General features: G+C 39.4%; 2 protein-coding genes across 6 annotated transcripts; one reads left to right on the top strand and one right to left on the bottom strand.

Annotated features, from left to right (window-relative positions):
- The first annotated feature begins 5,518 nt into the window (after positions 1–5,518).
- LOC121976905 (exosome complex component RRP45A-like) lies at positions 5,519–12,516 on the top strand. 3 transcript variants are annotated; one of them, XR_006110708.1, is made up of 12 exons: positions 5,519–5,742; positions 6,579–6,788; positions 6,935–7,030; positions 7,112–7,226; positions 7,463–7,543; positions 7,650–7,838; positions 8,674–8,939; positions 9,023–9,063; positions 10,785–11,019; positions 11,453–11,622; positions 11,802–11,880; positions 11,952–12,516. XR_006110708.1 is itself a non-coding variant. In XM_042529312.1 (11 exons), the coding sequence occupies exons 1-10, from the start codon at positions 5,600–5,602 to the stop codon at positions 10,988–10,990; spliced, it is 1,221 nt and encodes a 406-aa protein (XP_042385246.1). In that variant the 5' UTR covers positions 5,519–5,599; the 3' UTR covers positions 10,991–11,019; positions 11,453–11,796. The 3 variants fall into 3 exon arrangements, 2 of the variants coding, with proteins under 2 accessions (XP_042385246.1, XP_042385245.1); XM_042529312.1 differs by lacking the exons at positions 11,802–11,880; positions 11,952–12,516 and having other exon boundaries at positions 6,579–6,607; positions 6,734–6,788; positions 11,453–11,796; XM_042529311.1 differs by lacking the exons at positions 11,802–11,880; positions 11,952–12,516 and having other exon boundaries at positions 11,453–11,796.
- Positions 11,805–18,858, bottom strand: LOC121976904 (probable catabolite repression protein creC). 3 transcript variants are annotated; one of them, XM_042529308.1, is made up of 11 exons: positions 18,478–18,857; positions 18,066–18,380; positions 17,885–17,993; positions 17,706–17,808; positions 16,401–16,488; positions 16,230–16,313; positions 14,881–14,977; positions 14,694–14,781; positions 14,099–14,204; positions 13,941–14,033; positions 11,805–12,323 (listed from the first exon to the last, which is right to left on the bottom strand). In XM_042529308.1, exons 1-11 carry the CDS (start codon positions 18,622–18,624, stop codon positions 11,946–11,948), a joined length of 1,608 nt encoding a protein of 535 aa, XP_042385242.1. In that variant the 5' UTR covers positions 18,625–18,857; the 3' UTR covers positions 11,805–11,945. The 3 variants fall into 3 exon arrangements, with proteins under 3 accessions (XP_042385242.1, XP_042385243.1, XP_042385244.1); XM_042529309.1 differs by having other exon boundaries at positions 18,066–18,407; positions 18,491–18,633; XM_042529310.1 differs by lacking the exon at positions 11,805–12,323 and adding an exon at positions 12,586–13,344 and having other exon boundaries at positions 18,478–18,858.
- Positions 18,859–20,187: the final 1,329 nt, after the last annotated feature.

The following is a 20,187-nucleotide window of genomic DNA, read 5'->3' as shown; positions in this document are numbered from 1 at the left end:
GGCTCAAGGAGTGGTGCGAAGGCTATGACATTGCGCAAGTTTTCACCTTAGTGGCATACCCCTAGAGTAACGTCCAAACGGAAGTCACCAACAAGGAAATCCTCAGAGGGTTGCGGGCTCGGCTCGACCATGTTGGAGGCAACTAGGTAGATGGACTCCTCCGCGCATTTGTGGGCCCATCGCACCACACCAAGAGAGGTGACCGACATCACCACGTTCCATCTGGTGTACGGAGGTGAAGCGATGGTTCCAGTAGAAGTCAGCGTAGAGTTCGACCGTGTGCAACTCTACGACGAGGGAAACACCGAACAGAGACTTGTGGAGCTCGGCTTGGTAGATGAAACACAAGATAAGGCTGCCATCCAACTCATGGCATACAGGCAATCCATGAAGCAGAACTACAACCAGAGGGTAATCCCAAGGTCATTGCAAGTTGACGACTTGGTATAGAAAAAGGTGAAGTCGGTCGGTGATGTTACAAAGTTAGAAGCTCCATGGGGAGGACTCTATAGAGTCATTCAGAAGCTCCACTCGGGAGCCTATTATCTGCAAGATGAAGATGGGAGAAGGCTAAAGCGGCCATGGAGTGCAAACCATCTCCAGCCCGATAGGGTCGGGGTGAGAGGTGCATAGTTAAATTTGGGTAAGATTGTATAAACATATGTCTTGTAAATGTAGGCGAATATGAATAAAATTCATAAGTTTCCTAGACTCTTGCGACGATCCGCCAAGTTAAAAGTTGAGCGGCGTCTATAAACCCTAGTCTACATTACAAGTTGAGCGACGACTATAAACTCCTATCGATGCCTTCAACAGTCAAACGACGAATATAAGCCCCTGTCTACATCTTCAACAATTGAGCGGTGACTATAAACCTATCTACACCATCAACAGCCGAGCGACAAACACAGGACAACAAGAAAGCTTCGATGCTCATTGTAGCCGAACGGCTCGTCAGGCTCAAATTAATAAGAAGAGGCAGAGAGGCAATTTTGAAGCTATGAGCCAATCGGCGACCCGAGCATAGAGAATGTTTAGTTGGCGGAAGGTCACCTAAGACACCGCTCGTCTAGTCAGTCGGACTTACAACATCCTTTAACTAGACTTGGAGGGAGGACTTGTAATGTAGTGGTAATGGGGGGGGGGGGCGTCCAATTCGGGTCAGAAGAGGGGTTAACTACCAATGTGGAGGCCAAAGTCAAGATGGTGAACGCCAGGGAGTCAACATGCTCACTCATAGTAGCTGAGCGGAGGTCGACTATAATTGCCGATCGAGGCAGGGAATGTCTGATCGGCAGATGGCTTCTCCGAGCAGAACGCTACGGCCACATCGTCAGACACTTAGTACGTGATCCTGTCCGAATCGCTGAATCAACAGACGCCGGGCACGTGGCGCTCTCCTAGTTGATGACGTGGCTCCCCTGCTGACCGTGTGGAGCTCCGGCGAACCTGCAAAGAAGTCGGGCCGGGAAGGGGTTCCCGGTGACGACCCTCCGACGCTCAAGTCAGGCAAGCAAGCAGCAAAAAAGTGGTTTCGAATCTGAGAGTCACTCTCCCTCCGGCGAAATCTGTGAGCTCTTATATAGAGCTGGAGGAAGCTCATGCACACCAATCGAGGTGTACACGTGTACTATGACCATTCCCGGGTATGGTTTGTCAGGTGACCTTGCTTGACGTTATACTGCTACAGTTCGACCACCTTTCTGATGGGACATGAGGACATTCTGTCCTAGGCCTTCGTACATAACATGTCCTTCGACCATACTTTCTGTCAGAGGATGTTCCCTTGCTTCACGTTTATGGTGAACGTCCCGCCGATCGGCAATCCCATTCTGCCCAGCCAGACTTAAATGCTAGTCTGCTCGGGAGAATCTGGGTCGTGCGCTCGGCTACGCCTATTCAGTCTGATTGATTTATGCATTGGCCGAGCGGACCTCCATGTCGGCTCGGCGTCCTTGTTTATCATGAGTGTCAGAAATCCGACTCCTCGTCGGGTCTATGCTTCTGTTTATGCCCTTGGGCCATTCCGCCCCTACTGCCCGGTCGGTCGCCATTCCCCAATCGGCCTCTGGCCTTGGTCTTCACATGGTGTTGACTTCTCTATGAAAAGAAAAAAGGGGGGGCCCACCTTATTGTCCGATCGGTGGCCTTTGCCTTTTCTGCTATCCCGCATTGGCACCTCATCTGACGAAGAGCCTCTATCCCGATTAGCTGCCGCGGCTTCAGGAGGAGTGCGGAAGAGAGCTCGATGGAATGGAACTGTGGCTGGGGGTGCTTCCGCTCGACCACCAGATGCTGATGTGGCTTGCTGCTCAGGTCGCTCGGCTGGTGCCTTCTGTTTTTGTTCCACAAGCTTAGCGGCCCTCGACTCGATTAGAGCATCGAGTTCTTCCGTGGAAAGCGTCACCGTGTGCTGTCGTCCAGCTTCGTCCATTGCTTCCGATCGGATGCATGAGCGTTCCCACAGACGACGCCAATTTGATCCTGTCCGAATCGCTGAATCAACGGACGCCGGGCACGTGGCACTCTCCTAGTTGATGACGTGGCTCCCCTGCTGACCGTGTGGAGCTCCGGCGAACCTGCAAAGAAGTCGGGCCGGGAAGGGGTTCCCGGCGACGACCCTCCGACGCTCAAGTCAGGCAAGCAAGCAGCAAAAAAGTGGTTTCGAATCTGAGAGTCACTCTCCCTCCGGCGAAATCTGTGAGCTCTTATATAGAGTTGGAGGAAGCTCATGCACACCAATCGAGGTGTACACGTGTACTGTGGCCATTCCCGGGTATGGTTTGTCAGGTGACCTTGCTTGACGTCATACTGCTACAGTTCGACCACCTTTCTGATGGGACATGAGGACATTCTATCATAGGCCTTCGTACATAACATGTCCTTCGACCATACTTCCTGTCAGAGGATGTTCCCTTGCTTCACGTTTATGGTGAACGTCCCGCCGATCGGCAATCCCATTCTGCCCAGCCAGACTTAAATGCTAGTATGCTCGGGAGAATCTGGGTCGTGCGCTCGGCTACGCCTATTCAGTCTGATTGATTTATGCATTGGCCGAGCGGACCTCCATGTCGGCTCGGCGTCCTTGTTTATCATGAGTGTCGGAAACCCGACCCCTCGTCGGGTCTATGCTTCTGTTTATGCCCTTGGGCCGTTCCGCCCCTACTGCCCGGTCAGTCGCCATTCCCCAATCGGCCTTTGGCCTTGGTCTTTACATGGTGTTGACTTCTCTATGAAAAGAAAAAAGGGGGGGCCCACCTTATCACCGGATCAGTACGGATCAAGGAACGAGATCGGAGCACTTATCTAGTTGGGCGGAGACAGTCTACTGGACTCAGTTACCGCAGGGAAGAGCAGCCGAAATCGACTGAGTGGAGGAATCCCTAGTCGAGCGGTTACCCTGCTCGGTCGACCACAGAGATCATTGACGTATCTCTTAGTATCTTTTTAGGAGATAGTGTCGTCGACACAAGGCATGGTCAACATGTAGATTGTACGACGAAAATTTTCACTGTTTTCATTAGGGATTTACATGTCTTGTTAAGGAATGATGTTAGAGATATTTTTCTGACATGTCCTTTTATGGGATGGTTGGGAAAGCGTGGACGTGCTTTGGAGAGCATGCTCGTTGCCCACCAGAGCACTATATAAAGGGGGGGTCCATGCATCGACGGAGATACGTGTTATTCACTATTCACGCATGTGCTTACTGTTGCTCCACTTCCTTCCATCTTTCTGGTGACTAACTTGAGCGTTGGAGGGCCAACGCCGGGGAGCCCTTCCTGGGCTCGACACTGACGGTTTTTGTATTGCAGAGCGGAGCAAGGTCTACATCGAATCAACACAGAAGCCATATCCCCAGCCAACCTCTACGATTTTTAGACAGGATCACGAAGAAAGTATATGTTCGCAACTATGACATCCATATAAGGGCTAATTTGACCGGATCACCTATCTGGTTGTATAAGGAATAACCTACCGAGTCGAGCGACCGTGGAGAAGAACAAACTAGAGCAACCGAGCGGGGAATCCAGGCTTAGCGGCTCCCCTTCTCGAGCAAATAGTGGGCCCCCTTACTTAGCTCATTGTATCATTCTGGGAGTTGATGCCGCCGACAGTAAAGCATGGTCAACAGACAAATTGTATGACGGAAGCTTCTACTGTCATATCAAGAATTCGCACGCCCTGTTAGGGATGGTGTCAGAGACACTTTTATGACCTGTCTTTTCATATGAATGATTGGGAAATATGTATGTACTTTGAGAAGCGTGCACGTACGCTACAGAGCCACTATATAAATGAGAGTCTATGCACCAGAGCATGTATGCGTTATTCTATGATTACACTCTTGTTGCTACAGTTTTTACTGTTTTTCTACTATTCCGGTGACTGACTTGAGTGTCGGAGGACTAACGTCGGGACTCCTTCCTTGATCTAACATTGATATCTTTGATTTTATAGGGTAGAGGAGAGTCTCCAAACAATCAACCATAAAGTCATATCTTCAACTAATTATTTTTATTATTTTCGAACAGGATGAAAGTCATTAGCTCATTTTTGTGAAGCACAAATCTTAAATTCATCATAGAGGTACGAAGAAATTCGTGTTTTATGCCCATGAGTCAAATGCCATGGGAATCACAAGACTTCAACTAGAAACTTCTAAATATTAGGAAATGAGCTACTTTGATCACTATGATCTATTAGATTAGGGAGGAGGGTTAGAGAACAAACATCGAGGCTTGGCGCGTCAACTGCTAATAGATCGATTGATCGATGTAAGATATATTGTTTATATGAGTAACTATCAATTGGATATACCTCCAGAATTACTATACAACAGTTGAGATCCTCTAACAGATAATTATACATCTGAAGTTATTCTAATAATTTCGTGAGACTTAATAAGTCATCTATCCGGAATATCTCTATTAAAAAAAAACTATTGGTTGGATGTGCATAGCATGGAAAGATATTTCGGTTGATTTGGTAATTGAAAAAGTAGGGGGTGGTATAAAATAAAAATATGACTATGCTAGTTATTTAATTCAAAATATTAATCTTCTTAAACTCCCCTCCCATCGAACAACTAATATATAGTTCTCTCAGATGGGTCTAGTGGCTAACGCATGAGGTGTTGACACAATGAGGTCTGGAGTTTGAATCTCGACAAAGTCAAGGTAAATATCTCTCTTATGTGCTAGTTATTATTCCAAAAGCTAGTAGCGGCCCGTGATTTACCTCCTCCGTGTTGCCCATGGGACGAGTTAACGGGGGCGCTGGGGGCAAGCGTATTCACCTTTTGCTACAACTAATATATTAATTAATTTAAGACATTTTAAACAATTTTTGTAAAAATATATTACATAATTGATTTAAGAGGTTACTTTTTTTTTACAATTAAAAAAAACTGAAATGTTAATTGATTTTTTTAAAAAATAAAAAATAATACGCAATGTATTAATTTGATAAAATTTATAATTTATCATAAATATATATAATCGCCCGCCGCTGCATCCACGCATCCTCTTCGAACCCTAATTCTCCGCGCTAAACCTTGTCCATCTATCTCTCCACCAACGCCGCTAAACCCTAAATTATGCCAATCATGGAGCATAAATCGATGGCTTGGCGGATGTCGGTCAATGAACGGAAGTTCATAGAGACCGCACTCGCTTCCGATCTCCGTGTCGACGGCCGGCGCCCTTTTGACTACCGCCGGTTGAACATTAAGTTTGGGAGGTCCGTTTTCGTCTCTTGCCTCACTGCCTACGCAGTGATAATGCGCTATCTTAACTGGAAGAGTTTATTTCTCGTTGTGGGTTGTAATGCATTACGATAAAGGGGATCTTGAGTTGCCGCTAAATTGTTACGACTTGTTTGACTTGTCAGTTTCATTGTATTGGATTGTTTTGATAGAAATCTTATGTCTTCTGCTAATCTTCTATCTTGAATGCTAGTGGATTAGTTTCATGGCTAGTAGTAGTAATTGTTAAAGGTAGATTCGTGCTTGTGTAAATTCCTGAAGCAAAAAAGGTACGCTGAAAGTGAGAGAACAGAAGCGTAAGAACAAACAAAGTCTATATCAAAGATAATGTTTTACTTTTATTCTTGACAATCATACCACTGCCTTTTTGGATCATTAATGATTGTTTATCTTTTATGTGGACTATGTTTGTAGATATACCTCTCCTAAGTGACATTATTAATTAACTCGTTTCTTAATTTTTTATTTTCTCTAAAAGCAATGTGCATTGAGTAAAGCATGAAGGTTTTCTTGTGCAAAGTCCTGAAACAGAAATTACATTAAAAGAGAGAGCATAATCTTAAGGACGAACAACATCAGGATCAAGGATAATGTCAATGTGATACTTTGTGTAATATCGTACCAATTCCTTCATATCTTCTATCATTGTATACATACTGTGTTTTGTATTTATCTTGTATTTGGACTATATTTTGCAATATACCTGTCTTATGCTATATTTTTGACTGATTTCTTTATTGTTGTTTCCTTTCCAAGATGATTTAAGTGTCATCGAGTAAAGCATGAGTTTCTTTGTTTGTTTCACCAACAGAGAAGATGGTTGTTCAGAAGTGCAACTAGGTGAGACTCATGTGATGGCTTATGTGACTTCTGAACTAGTGCAACCGTATCGAGATAGACCAAATGAAGGAATTCTTGCTATATTCACTGATTTTTCACCAATGGCTGATCCTTCCTTCGAAGCAGGGCGCCCTGGAGAATCTGCTATTGAACTTGGTCGTGTTATAGATCGTGGTCTTCGGTGAACCCTCTATCTAGTTAACCCTTTTTTCCGCACCCAAAATAGTCAATGTTTCACAGTCAGTGTTCTTTGAGCATAGGCATGATAGTATGTGCCACAACTTTTTATTGCTATAGGATTTTCTGATGAATTGTAATACTATCCAGGGAAAGCAGGGCGGTGGATATGGAGTCCCTATGTGTTGTTGCAGGAAAATTAGTGTGGTCTATCCAAGTGGATCTACACATTATTGATAATGGAGGGTAACAAATGTTCTTGTTGCACCTTCAATATTAGTGATATCTGCTAGTCAAAGTGCTAACTGGGTCTTTCCTATGTTTTAGGAATCTAGTAGATGCTGCTAATGTTGCTGCCTTGGCTGCCCTTTTGACATTTCAAAGGCCTGAATGTACAGTAGGAGGAGATAATGGCCAAGATATTATTATTCATGATCCCAAGGTCAAGTAATTTCAGATTTATCTATTATTCTTTATGCTATATGTTCTATGTTGTATTTGCCACTTGTTGGCTTAGTAAATTGATTTAGCTTCTCTTTCTCTGTGAGTTTAAGGCAAGGTATGTTGATTCAGGGTTGGCCGCATGTTTTACCTATGGTCATGTTATTGGAATAGCTAATTTTTGGAATGACGTGCTTCTGTTAGCAAGAAGACTAAATACTGCTTATATTTCTACAGGTTGTGGAACCCCTTCCTTTGGTTATTCATCATCTTCCAATTTCAGTGACTTTTGCATTTTATAACAAGGGAGATATCATGGTATTGTGAAAACATCAAAAGTATTTTCACTTTTCTATAGTTACTATCTAGATTCGTGAATTTTCGTGTTCTGTTTAATCCCATTTGATGTATATTTATCTTTCAGGTTATTGATCCAACACATAAAGAAGAGTCTGTTATGGGAGGAAAGATGACTGCTACAATAAATTCAAACGGTGATGTTTGTGCAATTCAAAAAGCAGGAGGAGAAGGTGTCATGCCAAGTGTAGTCATGCAGTGTATAAGAATCGCCTCTGTGAAAGCTGCTGATATCACTAGTAAACTTAAGAATGCAGTGAGTTGATTTGTTTATTCTTTTGTATATCTTGTACTTGCTACATTTTAATTTTCTTGAAGTTCATGGTAGCGTCATCCTTAGTCTGAAAAATACATCTCTACATTGAATTGTTGTCATAGATAATACATATCTACCTTGCTTTCTTAATAAAAATAATGAGGTGTTGATATCATTGCTGCAGTCTAGTTGTTAGTCTTTACAAGTCTATATGACAAAGATTAGATATTGGTAGTTAGTTTTATGCTATGGTTGAGTGCTATAATAAGATGTAATGGTTCTTCCATACTACAACAATATATTATAAATTTATCCTTCTCAGTTGATATTTTTTCTTATCTATATCTAGTATTTTGTTATTTATAAACCATATGCTTTTAACTTTTGATTTGTTGTATCGTATTTTGTTATCTAGTTTTAATATATATTGTTTTAACATCATGGTGATGCCATTTGTGTCTTAAAGCTATCAAACTACCTCGGTTCAGGAAAATGGTTTTCTCTTTGAAAGGAAGTCATAATTCTCACGTTTAAGCTGTCTTTTTGATTAATCAGTCTTTTCGGAAATCAGTTTCCTGCAAGTACTTTTATTTTCATGGTAAATTCCACACTTAGAACTGTTAATCCGGCAGTAACATTCAAACAAAATTGGTGACGAGAACTATCATGATTCACATTTTATTAATTTTCATGATTTTTTTCTTTAAAAATCTAGAGTACACTAGTTGGTGCAATATGACAAATTTTGAATTCATTCTCTATGATTAATTTTCTGTATTATGGTTTGTGTAATCTCTTGTAATGATAACAGATGGATGTTTCACAACCTTTTTAGGTAGAAGTATACAACACCGAAAGAGCATTACGGAAGGTTAAGCGCCATCCATCTAAAATGGCACACCAAGTTAGTGTTGCGGATATTACACTGGAGGACAAGCAAGTCAAGGATTTGCCAAGACATCAAGCAAAAATGGCATGTCAACCATATATAGGCTCTAGTCAAGATGATGAACCAAAAGTTGATACTAGAACATCTACAAATGCAGATGGCAACAGTAGTGGCACACATGCTGATGCTTTTGTTGGTGGCCCATCAAAATGGTAATATCGCTAAATAGCTCCAATGAATTTGCGTATGTAGGAATGAAACTGGTCATAAATCTAATTGATGATCCTGTTTGCAGGGATCCATATCCATTGAGGGTTGGAACATCTCAAGTACTTGGTATGATTAGACCTGTTTAGATCTTATGAACTTCTCTGTTTGCTCCTTTTTTCCTTTTATCGTGTATGCTGGTTGTGATCTGCTGAACATGCCATTTTTTTCTCTTGGATAATCACTTTGCTTTTAAGTAATTGAACTTTGCATTTTCATATTAGCTGGAAATGAGCAGTGATATGCTTTGCGCTTTTATTCTCAGATGTGGGGTAAACAGAGGGTGATTCAGAAATATATTTTAGAACTTGCAACAACACGAAGTTAAAATAATCAAGTTTTGATGAAATCCAACTTTTTTTTTTCACCCATTCTGGATTTTAGTATGTCAATGTTCTTGTTGCTTCCATGGAAGAGCTCCTTATGAATAATCTAATGGTCATGAATTTATTTCAGTGAGGACTGAAGGCATCAAACTCTAACCTACCTGGTTTTCTCTTTTATTGTTCAACTCTAACCTACCTGGTTTTCTCTTTTATTGTTCATGCTTAATTTTGTACACCAGCGTATCATCCTGCAGTTTATTTCTAGCTTCTTTCAATATTCTGACAGTTCTGAAATTAATTAGAGATCAATTTAGAAATTTTCATTAAAATCTTAAGTTTTTTTTTATTTTCAGAAGTTGGTTATAATTTTTAGAGATAAAGGAAGATATTTTTAGTTGACTTAGTTCTATTTCGAGTTTATAAAAGGAGGTTAGGATCCTATCTATTAGAAAATTTCTCAGTTTAATAGTATTTTTTTTCTTTCGTGAATTGAGTTGGTTGAGCTTTGTGTGAAGTTGTTCAAAAATTGGGGATCATTTTAGAAAATTCTTTTAGAATCCTAAAAGTTTAAATTTTACAAAAGATTAAGCTGGTGCACGAAGCTCTTGTCAATATGGGGTCTCAAGGAAGGATTGAACTATATTGAGTCTATTGTATGCAGTCTTACCCTGTGCATGAAGCTCTTGTCCATGTGGAGTCTCGAGGAAGGGTTGAACTATATTGAGTCTATTGTACGTGGTTTTACCCTGCATTGTAAGATATTCTTTTCGCAACTCAAACCCATGACCATAAGAGCATCCACATCAATTTCCTTATTACTATATCTAAAATTTAGGGTAAATGACTTACTTTATTAAATTTAGACAATCACTTTTTACTACACACTACATCAACTATCATAAATTTTCGATCATCCTTAATTTTTTATTATTTTCTTCTCTTTATTCTATTTTTTTATTATTATATTTATGGAATGAGTGGAAGGAGAGAGATTGAAAAGATTGAGTGGAAGGAGAGAGATTAAAAAGAAATATTATTTTATTTTTAGGGTAGTGGTTTCATTCCCTAAATTTAGAGAATCACTATTCTTCACATCTAAATTTAGGGAATGGATAGGATAGCTGATGCAAAAAATTTTTAGCTATCATATCCAAAAATTTTATCATTGTGCCAAAGCTCTTCTTCATAAAATTTAAATCTACATGTTTTTAAATTTTTAAGAGTTATTAAAAACTTGCTATTGTTTTTAAAAATAAATTGGGAGTTATAATTTTTAGAGATAAGGCAACATTTCTTTAATGACTTTGTCGTATTTCTCATATATTAGATTATCTTCTCGTTTAATAATATATTGTTTTATCTTTGGTGAGATATGCTTCAGTTCCGCATAGTAAAATTTTTTCATGCTGCATCGCATTCATATTTTCATCCTTGCATGTGGAAAAATACCTTTTAATCTTGCAGGTACCCTAACGGTAGTTAAGGAAGAACAAGTAGTAAGCGATGATCACAGGGCAGTCGAATGTAGTCTTGACCATACAACCACTTCTAGTTCGGGAACTGTTAGTGTTTCAGATGCTATGCAGAAATCTAATACTTCAAAAAGTTTGAAAGATGCAGTGAAGTTGAAAAAGAGAAAGAAGAATAGATCATCGACCACTACCAGATGAATACATTCAACATCTACAGTTCTTATCAGGTAGGGTCATGTAAACTAGGTGATACCCTTTTTTGCGTTCATCTATGTTATCTGCATCTCTTTATTGCTCTATTTTCCATTTTATTTTCCCGAAAATGAATAATAACATTTAAACCTGCATAGAGAAATAAAGTTTGCCTGGGTTTTCGCTTGCATAAATGATTCAAAAAACAGCAATTGTTTACAGTCTAACTTGTTTGCATGTCTCGATCCAAAATGAGACTTTTAGTTTTCAAAAGCATTATTGTCTTGTTTTTCCCTTTGCCATGTGTCTCTTAGAATTCTTCCTTCCTGTGACTAAGGATTCCTGGATGACCTCTGTTGCAACTGAATATTGGTTGCTTTTCAATATACATGTTTTACTCATGGCCCAAAGTCATTGTTAAAGACTTAATGTGCTTAACAAGTAACGATATCTCCTTTTCTGCCTCAGGCATTTTGCTGTTGTGAAAGTAATCGTTCTCTGTGCCATTCGATGCTTATGCCAATGGCTTCCATCCAAATTGATGAAAGCTCTTTAGGCTTGTGAATGTAGTTGATTATCCTGAAGACGAGAGCTCGCTGGAAATTTGGACACCAGACTCGCAGAGATCTATTGCAATTGTAATGGGTTCCATTAGAACGAATCGCCTGAGTTGATTGGTCAAATCATATTTTATTTCAACTGAATCTATTAGTTATGGTTAACTTATAATGATTTCATACCTAATGTAATATAATCTGATTTGTAATCAAGTTGAATTTGACTGGTGGCTTATGCTGGAAATATTCTGCTGATCCAGTGCTTGATGAATGATGAGCCAAGAAGAATAAATTGATAGACAGCATATCTAAATTTTCAAGTAACGCATACCAGTAAAGGTAGTTGAATATGCTGCTACTTTTCATGTTACAGATTGGAAATGAATATTTGTATATGATCTTCATCACAGGCACTCTTTTTGCAACTCAACCCTTGCAATGCTGGAACAGAAGCTTGGATTCTTCGCAGATAAACACTTCAAGGGATCAGAATGGCCAGGTCTTCTCCAGAACTTGATATGGCCTTCGCGGGATACTGTTAGCAATGATGCTTTAGTGAATATCAAGCCAGAGAGTGGATCCAAGTGTACTTGCTGAGTTGCAATAGGAGAGATTTTAGGCACATCACTCATGCTTGGAGAAGGCAGGATAGCACCAGTGGTGCTAATGCTATCCCCATTTGCTGAGAGATCACTCTTGGTGGTTGGTGAACCACCAGGTGGACCATAAAGTGGCACGACAAGTTCATCGATCGCCAGATCCCACAGAAGCAGCTGACTGTCCTGCAAGCTTGTCATGGATGTTGAATGAGAAACAGAATAATGAAATATTGTGGTAGTTGAGATAGAGTGATGCATCAACCCAGGGAGGAAGACTAAGTGAACAAATTCCCACAGCATTGAACTATCTTAGTTTTACAACTATCACCATGCAACTTATTGAACGAACTGGCAGTATTGCTTATCTTAGTTGAAATCACCAAACCAAAAATATTGATGATTCAGAAGAAAAACAGAATTTGTAGAATTAAGAATAAGATTGCAAAGGTCGAATATTCAAGATCAAAGAGATTAAGTTCAAGTCATCGAGAAATCCTCTTATTGTGGGATTGGAGCAAGTCTCCATATTTCATTCCGCAACCCGTGGGAATTCAGACCATAGGTCTGCAATGCACCCATACAATTGTGGCAAAAGGCGAAACGCTCGCCCCCAGCGCCCCCGTCGTATCCGACCTAAGGTCATCACGAGGGAGGTAAATCGCAACATCCGAGCGAGCATGTGACGGACATGGTATAATACGGGGATAGAGGATTTATTGCAATGCACCCATACAAGAATGAACATGAGGATGTCCGATACACAGTATGCAAAACCCTGTAAGTACTTCAATGGGGGGCTATATTCAAGTTGAGCTTTGACTAACTTCATTTTCCTAGCTCTCACCAATCTCCTAAAAGTCCGTGGTTTTTATGTCATCCCATACCATCCCATACGGATGGGGTTCGATGATAATGGTGTCACAATCTCTTCGGAGACGGTAAATCCCTATTATACACAGTCTGATCCTACATTGCAAAAGACTATTTCCACGAGGCCACACGACAATAACTTTACCATTGCATTAAAACTCCCCCTCAATAATTAATATCTAATGAATTGTCAAAAAAAAAAAAACACAATAGAATTAGAAAGTTAATGGCTGGTTTCATTTTTGATGGTGAGTATCATCTAGGTGAAACTGTCAAAGTACCGGAACTCTATCGGGTTGTTGTATGCATCCCGAAACAGATGGTATTTTGACACCTGCATCAAAAGAATTTTGCCCACTGAGACCATTTATCTTCAATTTCTATAAGATTTGTTATATCTAGCATTTTTCCAATGTAACAGTGCTTCTATTGGCTTGCAGAATTTCTTAATATGACATTGGATACCGATGCAAGAGCTTTCACTTTTAAAAATTATTTTCATGAGCGTGCCAATAATACATCAAAGAAACACTAAGGTGTGGTTACTTGAGGGAAAGGGAGCCAAAGAAGATGGAAAGGAGCCAAATTCCCTTGTCTACTTAGGCAGAAGAAAAAAAAGTAAGCCTGCGAAAGGGAGCAACTTGGAACTTCTTTCCTTACTTTTGGTTCTATCAAAAAGTGGAAAAAAGAGGGGATTAAGATTCGAAGAGTGATGAAAAGACCGATTCTCTACACGTTTTGTTATTTTCTCTCATTTCCTTTTTTTTCAAGTAGACAAACAAAGGAAACTGTCTTCTCTACCTTCCTCTCCTCCCTTCATCACCTCTGTTCCTTTATTTCCCCCTCTTCCTCTACTCAAGTAGATACACCTTAAAACTAAGAAGCAATTACAAAAAATTTGTTTCCAACTTTAAATTTCAGAATGATTACCTGGCCTACAGAGCCAAAACGATAGACTACGTTTTGTTCTGCCTCTTCTGAATTTGGCGCTTGCAAATATGAATCAAAAGCAACTCCACTTATCTGCCAATATACAAGGTTTTCAACAATTAGAAAAAAATGTGGGCAACTTGGGAGCAAAACGTTACCCATGAATTATGCCCTTCTCCCCAGGCTACTATCTTTTGCTCCTCTGTACTCCAAATTTGCACGAGATCATCTTCACCTCCGGTCAATATGTATTTTCCATCAGAACTAAAACAGTGTATTATTTCATAGATCAATTTCTTAAAGTCAAGCAGTAAAATACTGAGTCCATATTTAAGTAGTGGAATATGTGTATCAGATAATTTTTGTAACATAATTAATAAGATAATATGCAATGCAGTAGAATCATGCTTCCTTGTTTGCACGATCCAGCACATGGAATAAATGATGTTACTGGAGCTAATGGAACTTTAAATGATGCATGCCATGATTCTAAATCAAGCACAATAGTCGGACAGCCAAATAAGAGGGACACAATTGCAAAGAAAATATAATTAAACAGATTCATGTTATTTCATGCCAGTTAAAGTGCTCCAGCACTACAAAACAATGCAAGACTTGTGGTATGAAGACTGATACAGCCACAAGAATTTAAGAACCAAAATCAAAGATGAGTTTTTTTTTGTGCAAAGGAATTGCTGGAGTTGCCAAATCAAGTTTTGGATGCAACATTAATCAAAGAAAGACAAAAGGTACCTCCAGGCAGAACATAGCAAGGCACCATAATAACTTTTCCCTCCGAATAATAGAAGCTCTTTGGCAAAATCAAATACTCTTAAACAACCTACAAGGATTCTGCTCTTTCATCGTATAGGATACTTTATAAAAAACCGGTACAAGAGATAAGGAAACAGGGTTTGTTATTCATATGTCAAACAATTACCATCTCTACCGACAGTGGCCATACAAGCTCCATCAGCTGAGAATGATATGCTGTTTACTGGACCATGACAAACATGCCATCTAGCAACTGGATTGCTCTACAAGCAAGCACGTTAGTCAGTGTAATTGAGCAAACAAAGAGTGGGCAAAAAAGATATCCCTTTGAGTAGATTAATTGTTTTGAAGAAACAGTTCATTTATCACCTAATTAAAATTTGATGTGCTATGACATTTGAGCAGTGAACAAATATGCTGGCAACTTGGTAGACACAAAATTCATGGTCCTCGAGTTTTTAGATATTATTTTTTCTATGCTAGTGAACAAAAGATGCATTTAACATCTGACTTGTAGCAATTGAGAACTGCACTAGAATGTCTATATAGTTGATAGTTAGTAGCCTCACCAAATTAGTTTAACTTTATTGAATTGATGTCCTATATATTGATGCAAGTCTATAATTCTCTGTTGAATATAGTGCTTTATTATTCTCAACTTGGCAGCAACCTAGATTGAATCTTTGGGTTGAAGTTTCCACTACAATTCCACATCTCCCTCTTTATTAGTTACAACCTCCCCTCCACCCGATACCTCCTCTTCTATTGTCATTTCATCCTTGTGCAAAAGTTCACTAATCTCCATCTCATGAATCCTCCACAAAATTTCATTTCTGCCCACAAGTCACATCAGTTCTCTCCAATATTTGCAACTTTAAAGATAGATTAGTTACCATCTCTCTTCAAGTATAATCTTTCTTCTCTCCAGTAAGTATCACAACCATGACAATTTCTCATCCGGTATATTGTCTTTATTTATCAGAATGAAATTACATCTCTACTATTTCTATATTTCATTTATTTCAATCCTTCAAAAAAAATTCTCCATCTTTGCAAATTTCAGATTTAATTTGGTATTATGTTGGATTGCACAGACACAAGCATAACATATACATGTATACATACAGATGCAGTTCTTCAGTTCTCTATGAAATATAATGTTGATTATTCTCAACTGTTTCATTCCAATGTGTAAATCAGACCATGTCTGATTGACACGTTCGGTTATCCCATTCAAGCTTATACAAACTCATAACATTCAGCATGTTCTATTTTTGTAAGTAGTGAACTTCATGTTGTAACCCACAAATCGCAAATGCTAGCATTTACAAGCTGAATTTGAATGAACTATAGATGTCAAAATTCAGGATTTTTTTCAAACCAATACTACTTGAGTTATGATGTTGATGTCAAGCAATACAGAACGGAAAACTTGTGTTAAGACAGATTTTTCAATCTCAACAACATAGTTGCATGACCAAGCTAAATGTGAAAAACCCTATGAAGTTTCATTACCTTACTTGAGCGTGTGTGAGAAATAGAAAACTGAGTTTGATCCTTGATTACAGGAAATGAGCTATCAGAAGTTCCTTCCTTGTTCTGAAGGAAATGAAGAAACAGGTTTATGATTGTTTCAAACATAATTTGATGAATACGATGCTAATGTTTCTATAGATAATCATCCACCTTTTCGTATACATATATATTACCGTCTGCATGACCAACAACAAAAGTACCTATACGTCCAGGTACCCATGCCACGCAAATGCACCGGCTGCATAAACAATGGTGTAGGCATTAGAAGAAAACATAAATGCGGAACAATAATCAGAGCATAACAGAAAACAATATATGTATAACAAATAATTCCTTGGTTTTCCAGCAACATGGCATGAAGAACTAAGATGCAAAATAGATGTGAATACAAAAGAAGAAACTTAGGGGGCGTTTGGTTTGCGTTTTCCACGCTGTTTTCTGTTTTCATTTTCTGAGAAAATGGAAAACGCGTTTGATTTGCGTTTTCCACGTTCATTTTTAAGAAAATGTGAGAGTGTTTTCTAAGAAAACGAAAAACGCGGAAAAGTCATTTTCTGAAAAACGAAAAATGCGCGTTTTTCAGAAAATGAAAATGAAAATGGGGCAAACCAAACGCCTCCTTATCTTCTCAGTATATTTGCCACAGTTCACCATTACTTGAAATGCATATCTTCAACAAAGTGATGTGTATTCCTAAGGGCCTAAGCTAGATGTATAAGAATGCAAACCAGCTAACTTAATCATAAAGCTTCAGACAAGTTTTAAACGTAAGTTTTGTATACTAAGAATATACCTGTTTATATACTTAAGTCACTTGGAAATAAACTTCTGTCTTAGAACAAAAGAAAATCAACTAGCAAGTCCCATCAAAAACATAAACTGAGCTTGTCAGCCCATATAAACTCCATCATTGGATCACCCCACACATTTACATAGCTGTTTGAGTTACATCTAGATTCGTCTTACAGAGGCCACATAATTTGCTGGTAGCTGTTGATTCCTCTCACTGGTTATTATATCTAAAAGTACCCTTCCCAATTCACCAAACTCTTTGATCTTTTCTTATATTGCATCTTCATTAGAACCATGATTCAAAAGAGGACTGTACCACTTGCTAGCACGGTCTTGAAGAGACTGAAACTCTGATAGAAACATGTTTTTTCTCAAAATGCCATAATGTTTATGAAAATTGCCTTTTTTAATAAAGGTGTCAATGAGATCAGTGATAAATTTAATCAGCAAAACTAATGATAAGAAAACAAAAGGAAAATAAATATAAAACATTGAGACCAACATTGAGAATTACAGTGATTGTAATAGTAAAAGAAGGAAACATACAGGGACAATTGCCAAATTTTTTGCCATAATTACTATCAAGATGAGAACATGATCAATGAGTCAATAATGAATAATGCTTGCCCAAATGTCACATTGTGGATCAAATGCAAGGCATGCCTGTTATTAGTTGCTCCATCCATATTATAATAGAAATAATGTTGAGCTGCCACCATCTTCCTTCCTGTATCCTGTAATTGTTGCCTCAGCGATACCAAGTAGACTACAACATCATGCATGCAAATATTAGTGTAAAAATTAGCTAAAAAGCTCAAACCATTATAATTGACTGAACCAACCATCTCCACAATGCAGCCCGAGGAGCAAATCATACCCATCATCTGCCTCGGCATCAAATGCATGGCAAACAGGGCTTGAATTGCTGAATTGGATAGCCTTGATGGGATCCTGAGACAAAGAATAATAAGAAACACACAAAAAATAACAACAAAAAAATGAATGCATCAAACAGTTCAACACCTTCTCTTTCAAATTGAGGTCACTGACAAACAAAGTGTCTGCAACATTGTAAATTAAGAACGTCCCGCCTCCACCATAATTTGGCAATTCAGTCGAGGTACTCGATTCCACAGCTTCCTCATCAAACCCAGCGGTCCGGCAGTTGGCCAATGCTACTCTACCGATACCATTTCCGACGACAAGGCTTAGCGACCGACCCCCATTGGCGACCCCTAAAAATCTGGAAGCCACAGACCTCGATCCTGAATTTGATGCTAACGGAGCCGCCTGGCTTTGTTCCGCCATTGGTTTCTCCTTAAGGCACGCAATTGTCAACTGCCAATAAATGCGCCAAGATCAAACCTTTGTGGAGAAAAGTCAACAAATGAGAAGGAAAGAAAAGAATAAACCCTAAATTTTTAAAGAAAGCAACCTGGGACACCGACTTGCTATGGGTGCAGTGTAGGGCGGAGGCTGGGTATGTCTTCTCATGGATTTGGTCGTAGCGGCCTTCCGGCGTCTTAAAAAATCTCTTCGGCGCTGGTGAAAAAGGCACTGATGCGGACGACGGTGAAGACATGGTCCAAGGCTTCGGAGAAATTAGGGATCACTGAGGAGGCGGCGTCCTTGGAATCATGCCTCACTCTTCCGCGCTTCGAATCGGACGAGGAAATGCGAGGGATGAATCGGAAAGGACAGGGATCGCAGAGGAAGGAAGACGGTGGAGGAGGACTCTCTCCGGCCGCTCCAGGCGCGATTTCTTCTGCGATCTCCGACCACGATGAGGAGAAGGGGAAGGAGCGGGAGAGAGAAGGAAAAGAATGGGATAAATATGGCCGAGAGATCACGGCCGTCGAAAAGGGATGATCGTAAATAGAGAATGATGTTCGGTGGAGATGGAAATGCGAGATACGATGCGACGATGACCTGTCTCTCGTCGACGTGGCTATGACCTGGTCACGCGGCCACGAACACATCAATTTCCTAAACTACCCCTCCTACCTGAGGCTGTCAGATTTTAATTTAATTTATTTAAATTATTTAATAAAAAAATAACGATAATTTACTAAAAGGTGCACTTGAAAATCTGAATTTATCAAAAGACGTACACTACTTTAATATTTACCAAAGAACGTACTTTTTTAAAAGCATTTCCTATTTTATCCTCATGATAATTTGACTTTTTCTATTATTTTTCTTTTCTTCATTATATTTCTCTCACTTCTCTCTCCTCTCTCGACAGAATATAGGAATAATATTAGTCAATCTTTAATCACATTTTAATACATTTGAAAAATCCAAAATAAATAATGGACACCATATTTGGACTCTTTGTAATTTTAGAAATCCACAAGAACTGAAATGGGTGCAATCGGAGCTTTCTAGGTCGATCAGTGGGTTTCGATCAAAACCCACTGATGGACCTAGAGAGCTCCGATTGCACTCATTTCAGTTTCTATGGATTTCTAAAATTGCAAGGAGTTCAAATATGGTGTACATTATTTATTTTGGCTTTTTATAGATGTTAACAAGTAAAATCAAAGAATCGGCATAAAAACCCACGTTGGGCCTGATATGGAATCATATCAGGCCCACGTTGGGCCTGATTTGAGTCCATATCAAGCCCAATGTGGGTTTTGCGATTGATTTTACTGTTAACATCTATAAAAGCAAAATAAATAATGGACATATTTGAACTCCGCGATTTTAAATCATGAAGCTGAAATGGGTGCGATCGAGCTCTGGGTCCGTGGTGGGTTTTGGAAACCCACCGATCGATCTAAAGCTCGATGCACTCATTTCAGTTCTATAATTCTAAAATTACGGTGAAAATATGGTGTCCATTATTTTTCTCTCTAGTGGTGGACCAGAGGCTTTGAAAACCCTAAATCTCTCTTTTTTTTTAGCCTGATATGAAGAGATATCATGCCCACGTTGGGCCTGATATCTCTTCATATCAAGCCCAATGTGGGCATGATATCTCCCCATATCAAGCCTAGTAGTAACAACAAAAAATAAAAAAAAAATAAAGAGAGATTTAGGATTTTCAAAACCTCTTGTCCACCATTAGGAGTGCCAAAAATAATAATGTACACCATATTTTCACTCCTTGTAATTTTAGAAATTCATAGAAATTGAAATG

Source organism: Zingiber officinale, chromosome 4B (genome assembly GCF_018446385.1).
Source record: "Zingiber officinale cultivar Zhangliang chromosome 4B, Zo_v1.1, whole genome shotgun sequence".
NCBI classification, from domain to species: domain Eukaryota; kingdom Viridiplantae; phylum Streptophyta; class Magnoliopsida; order Zingiberales; family Zingiberaceae; genus Zingiber; species Zingiber officinale.
This window is presented reverse-complemented; position numbering and strand designations above follow the sequence as displayed.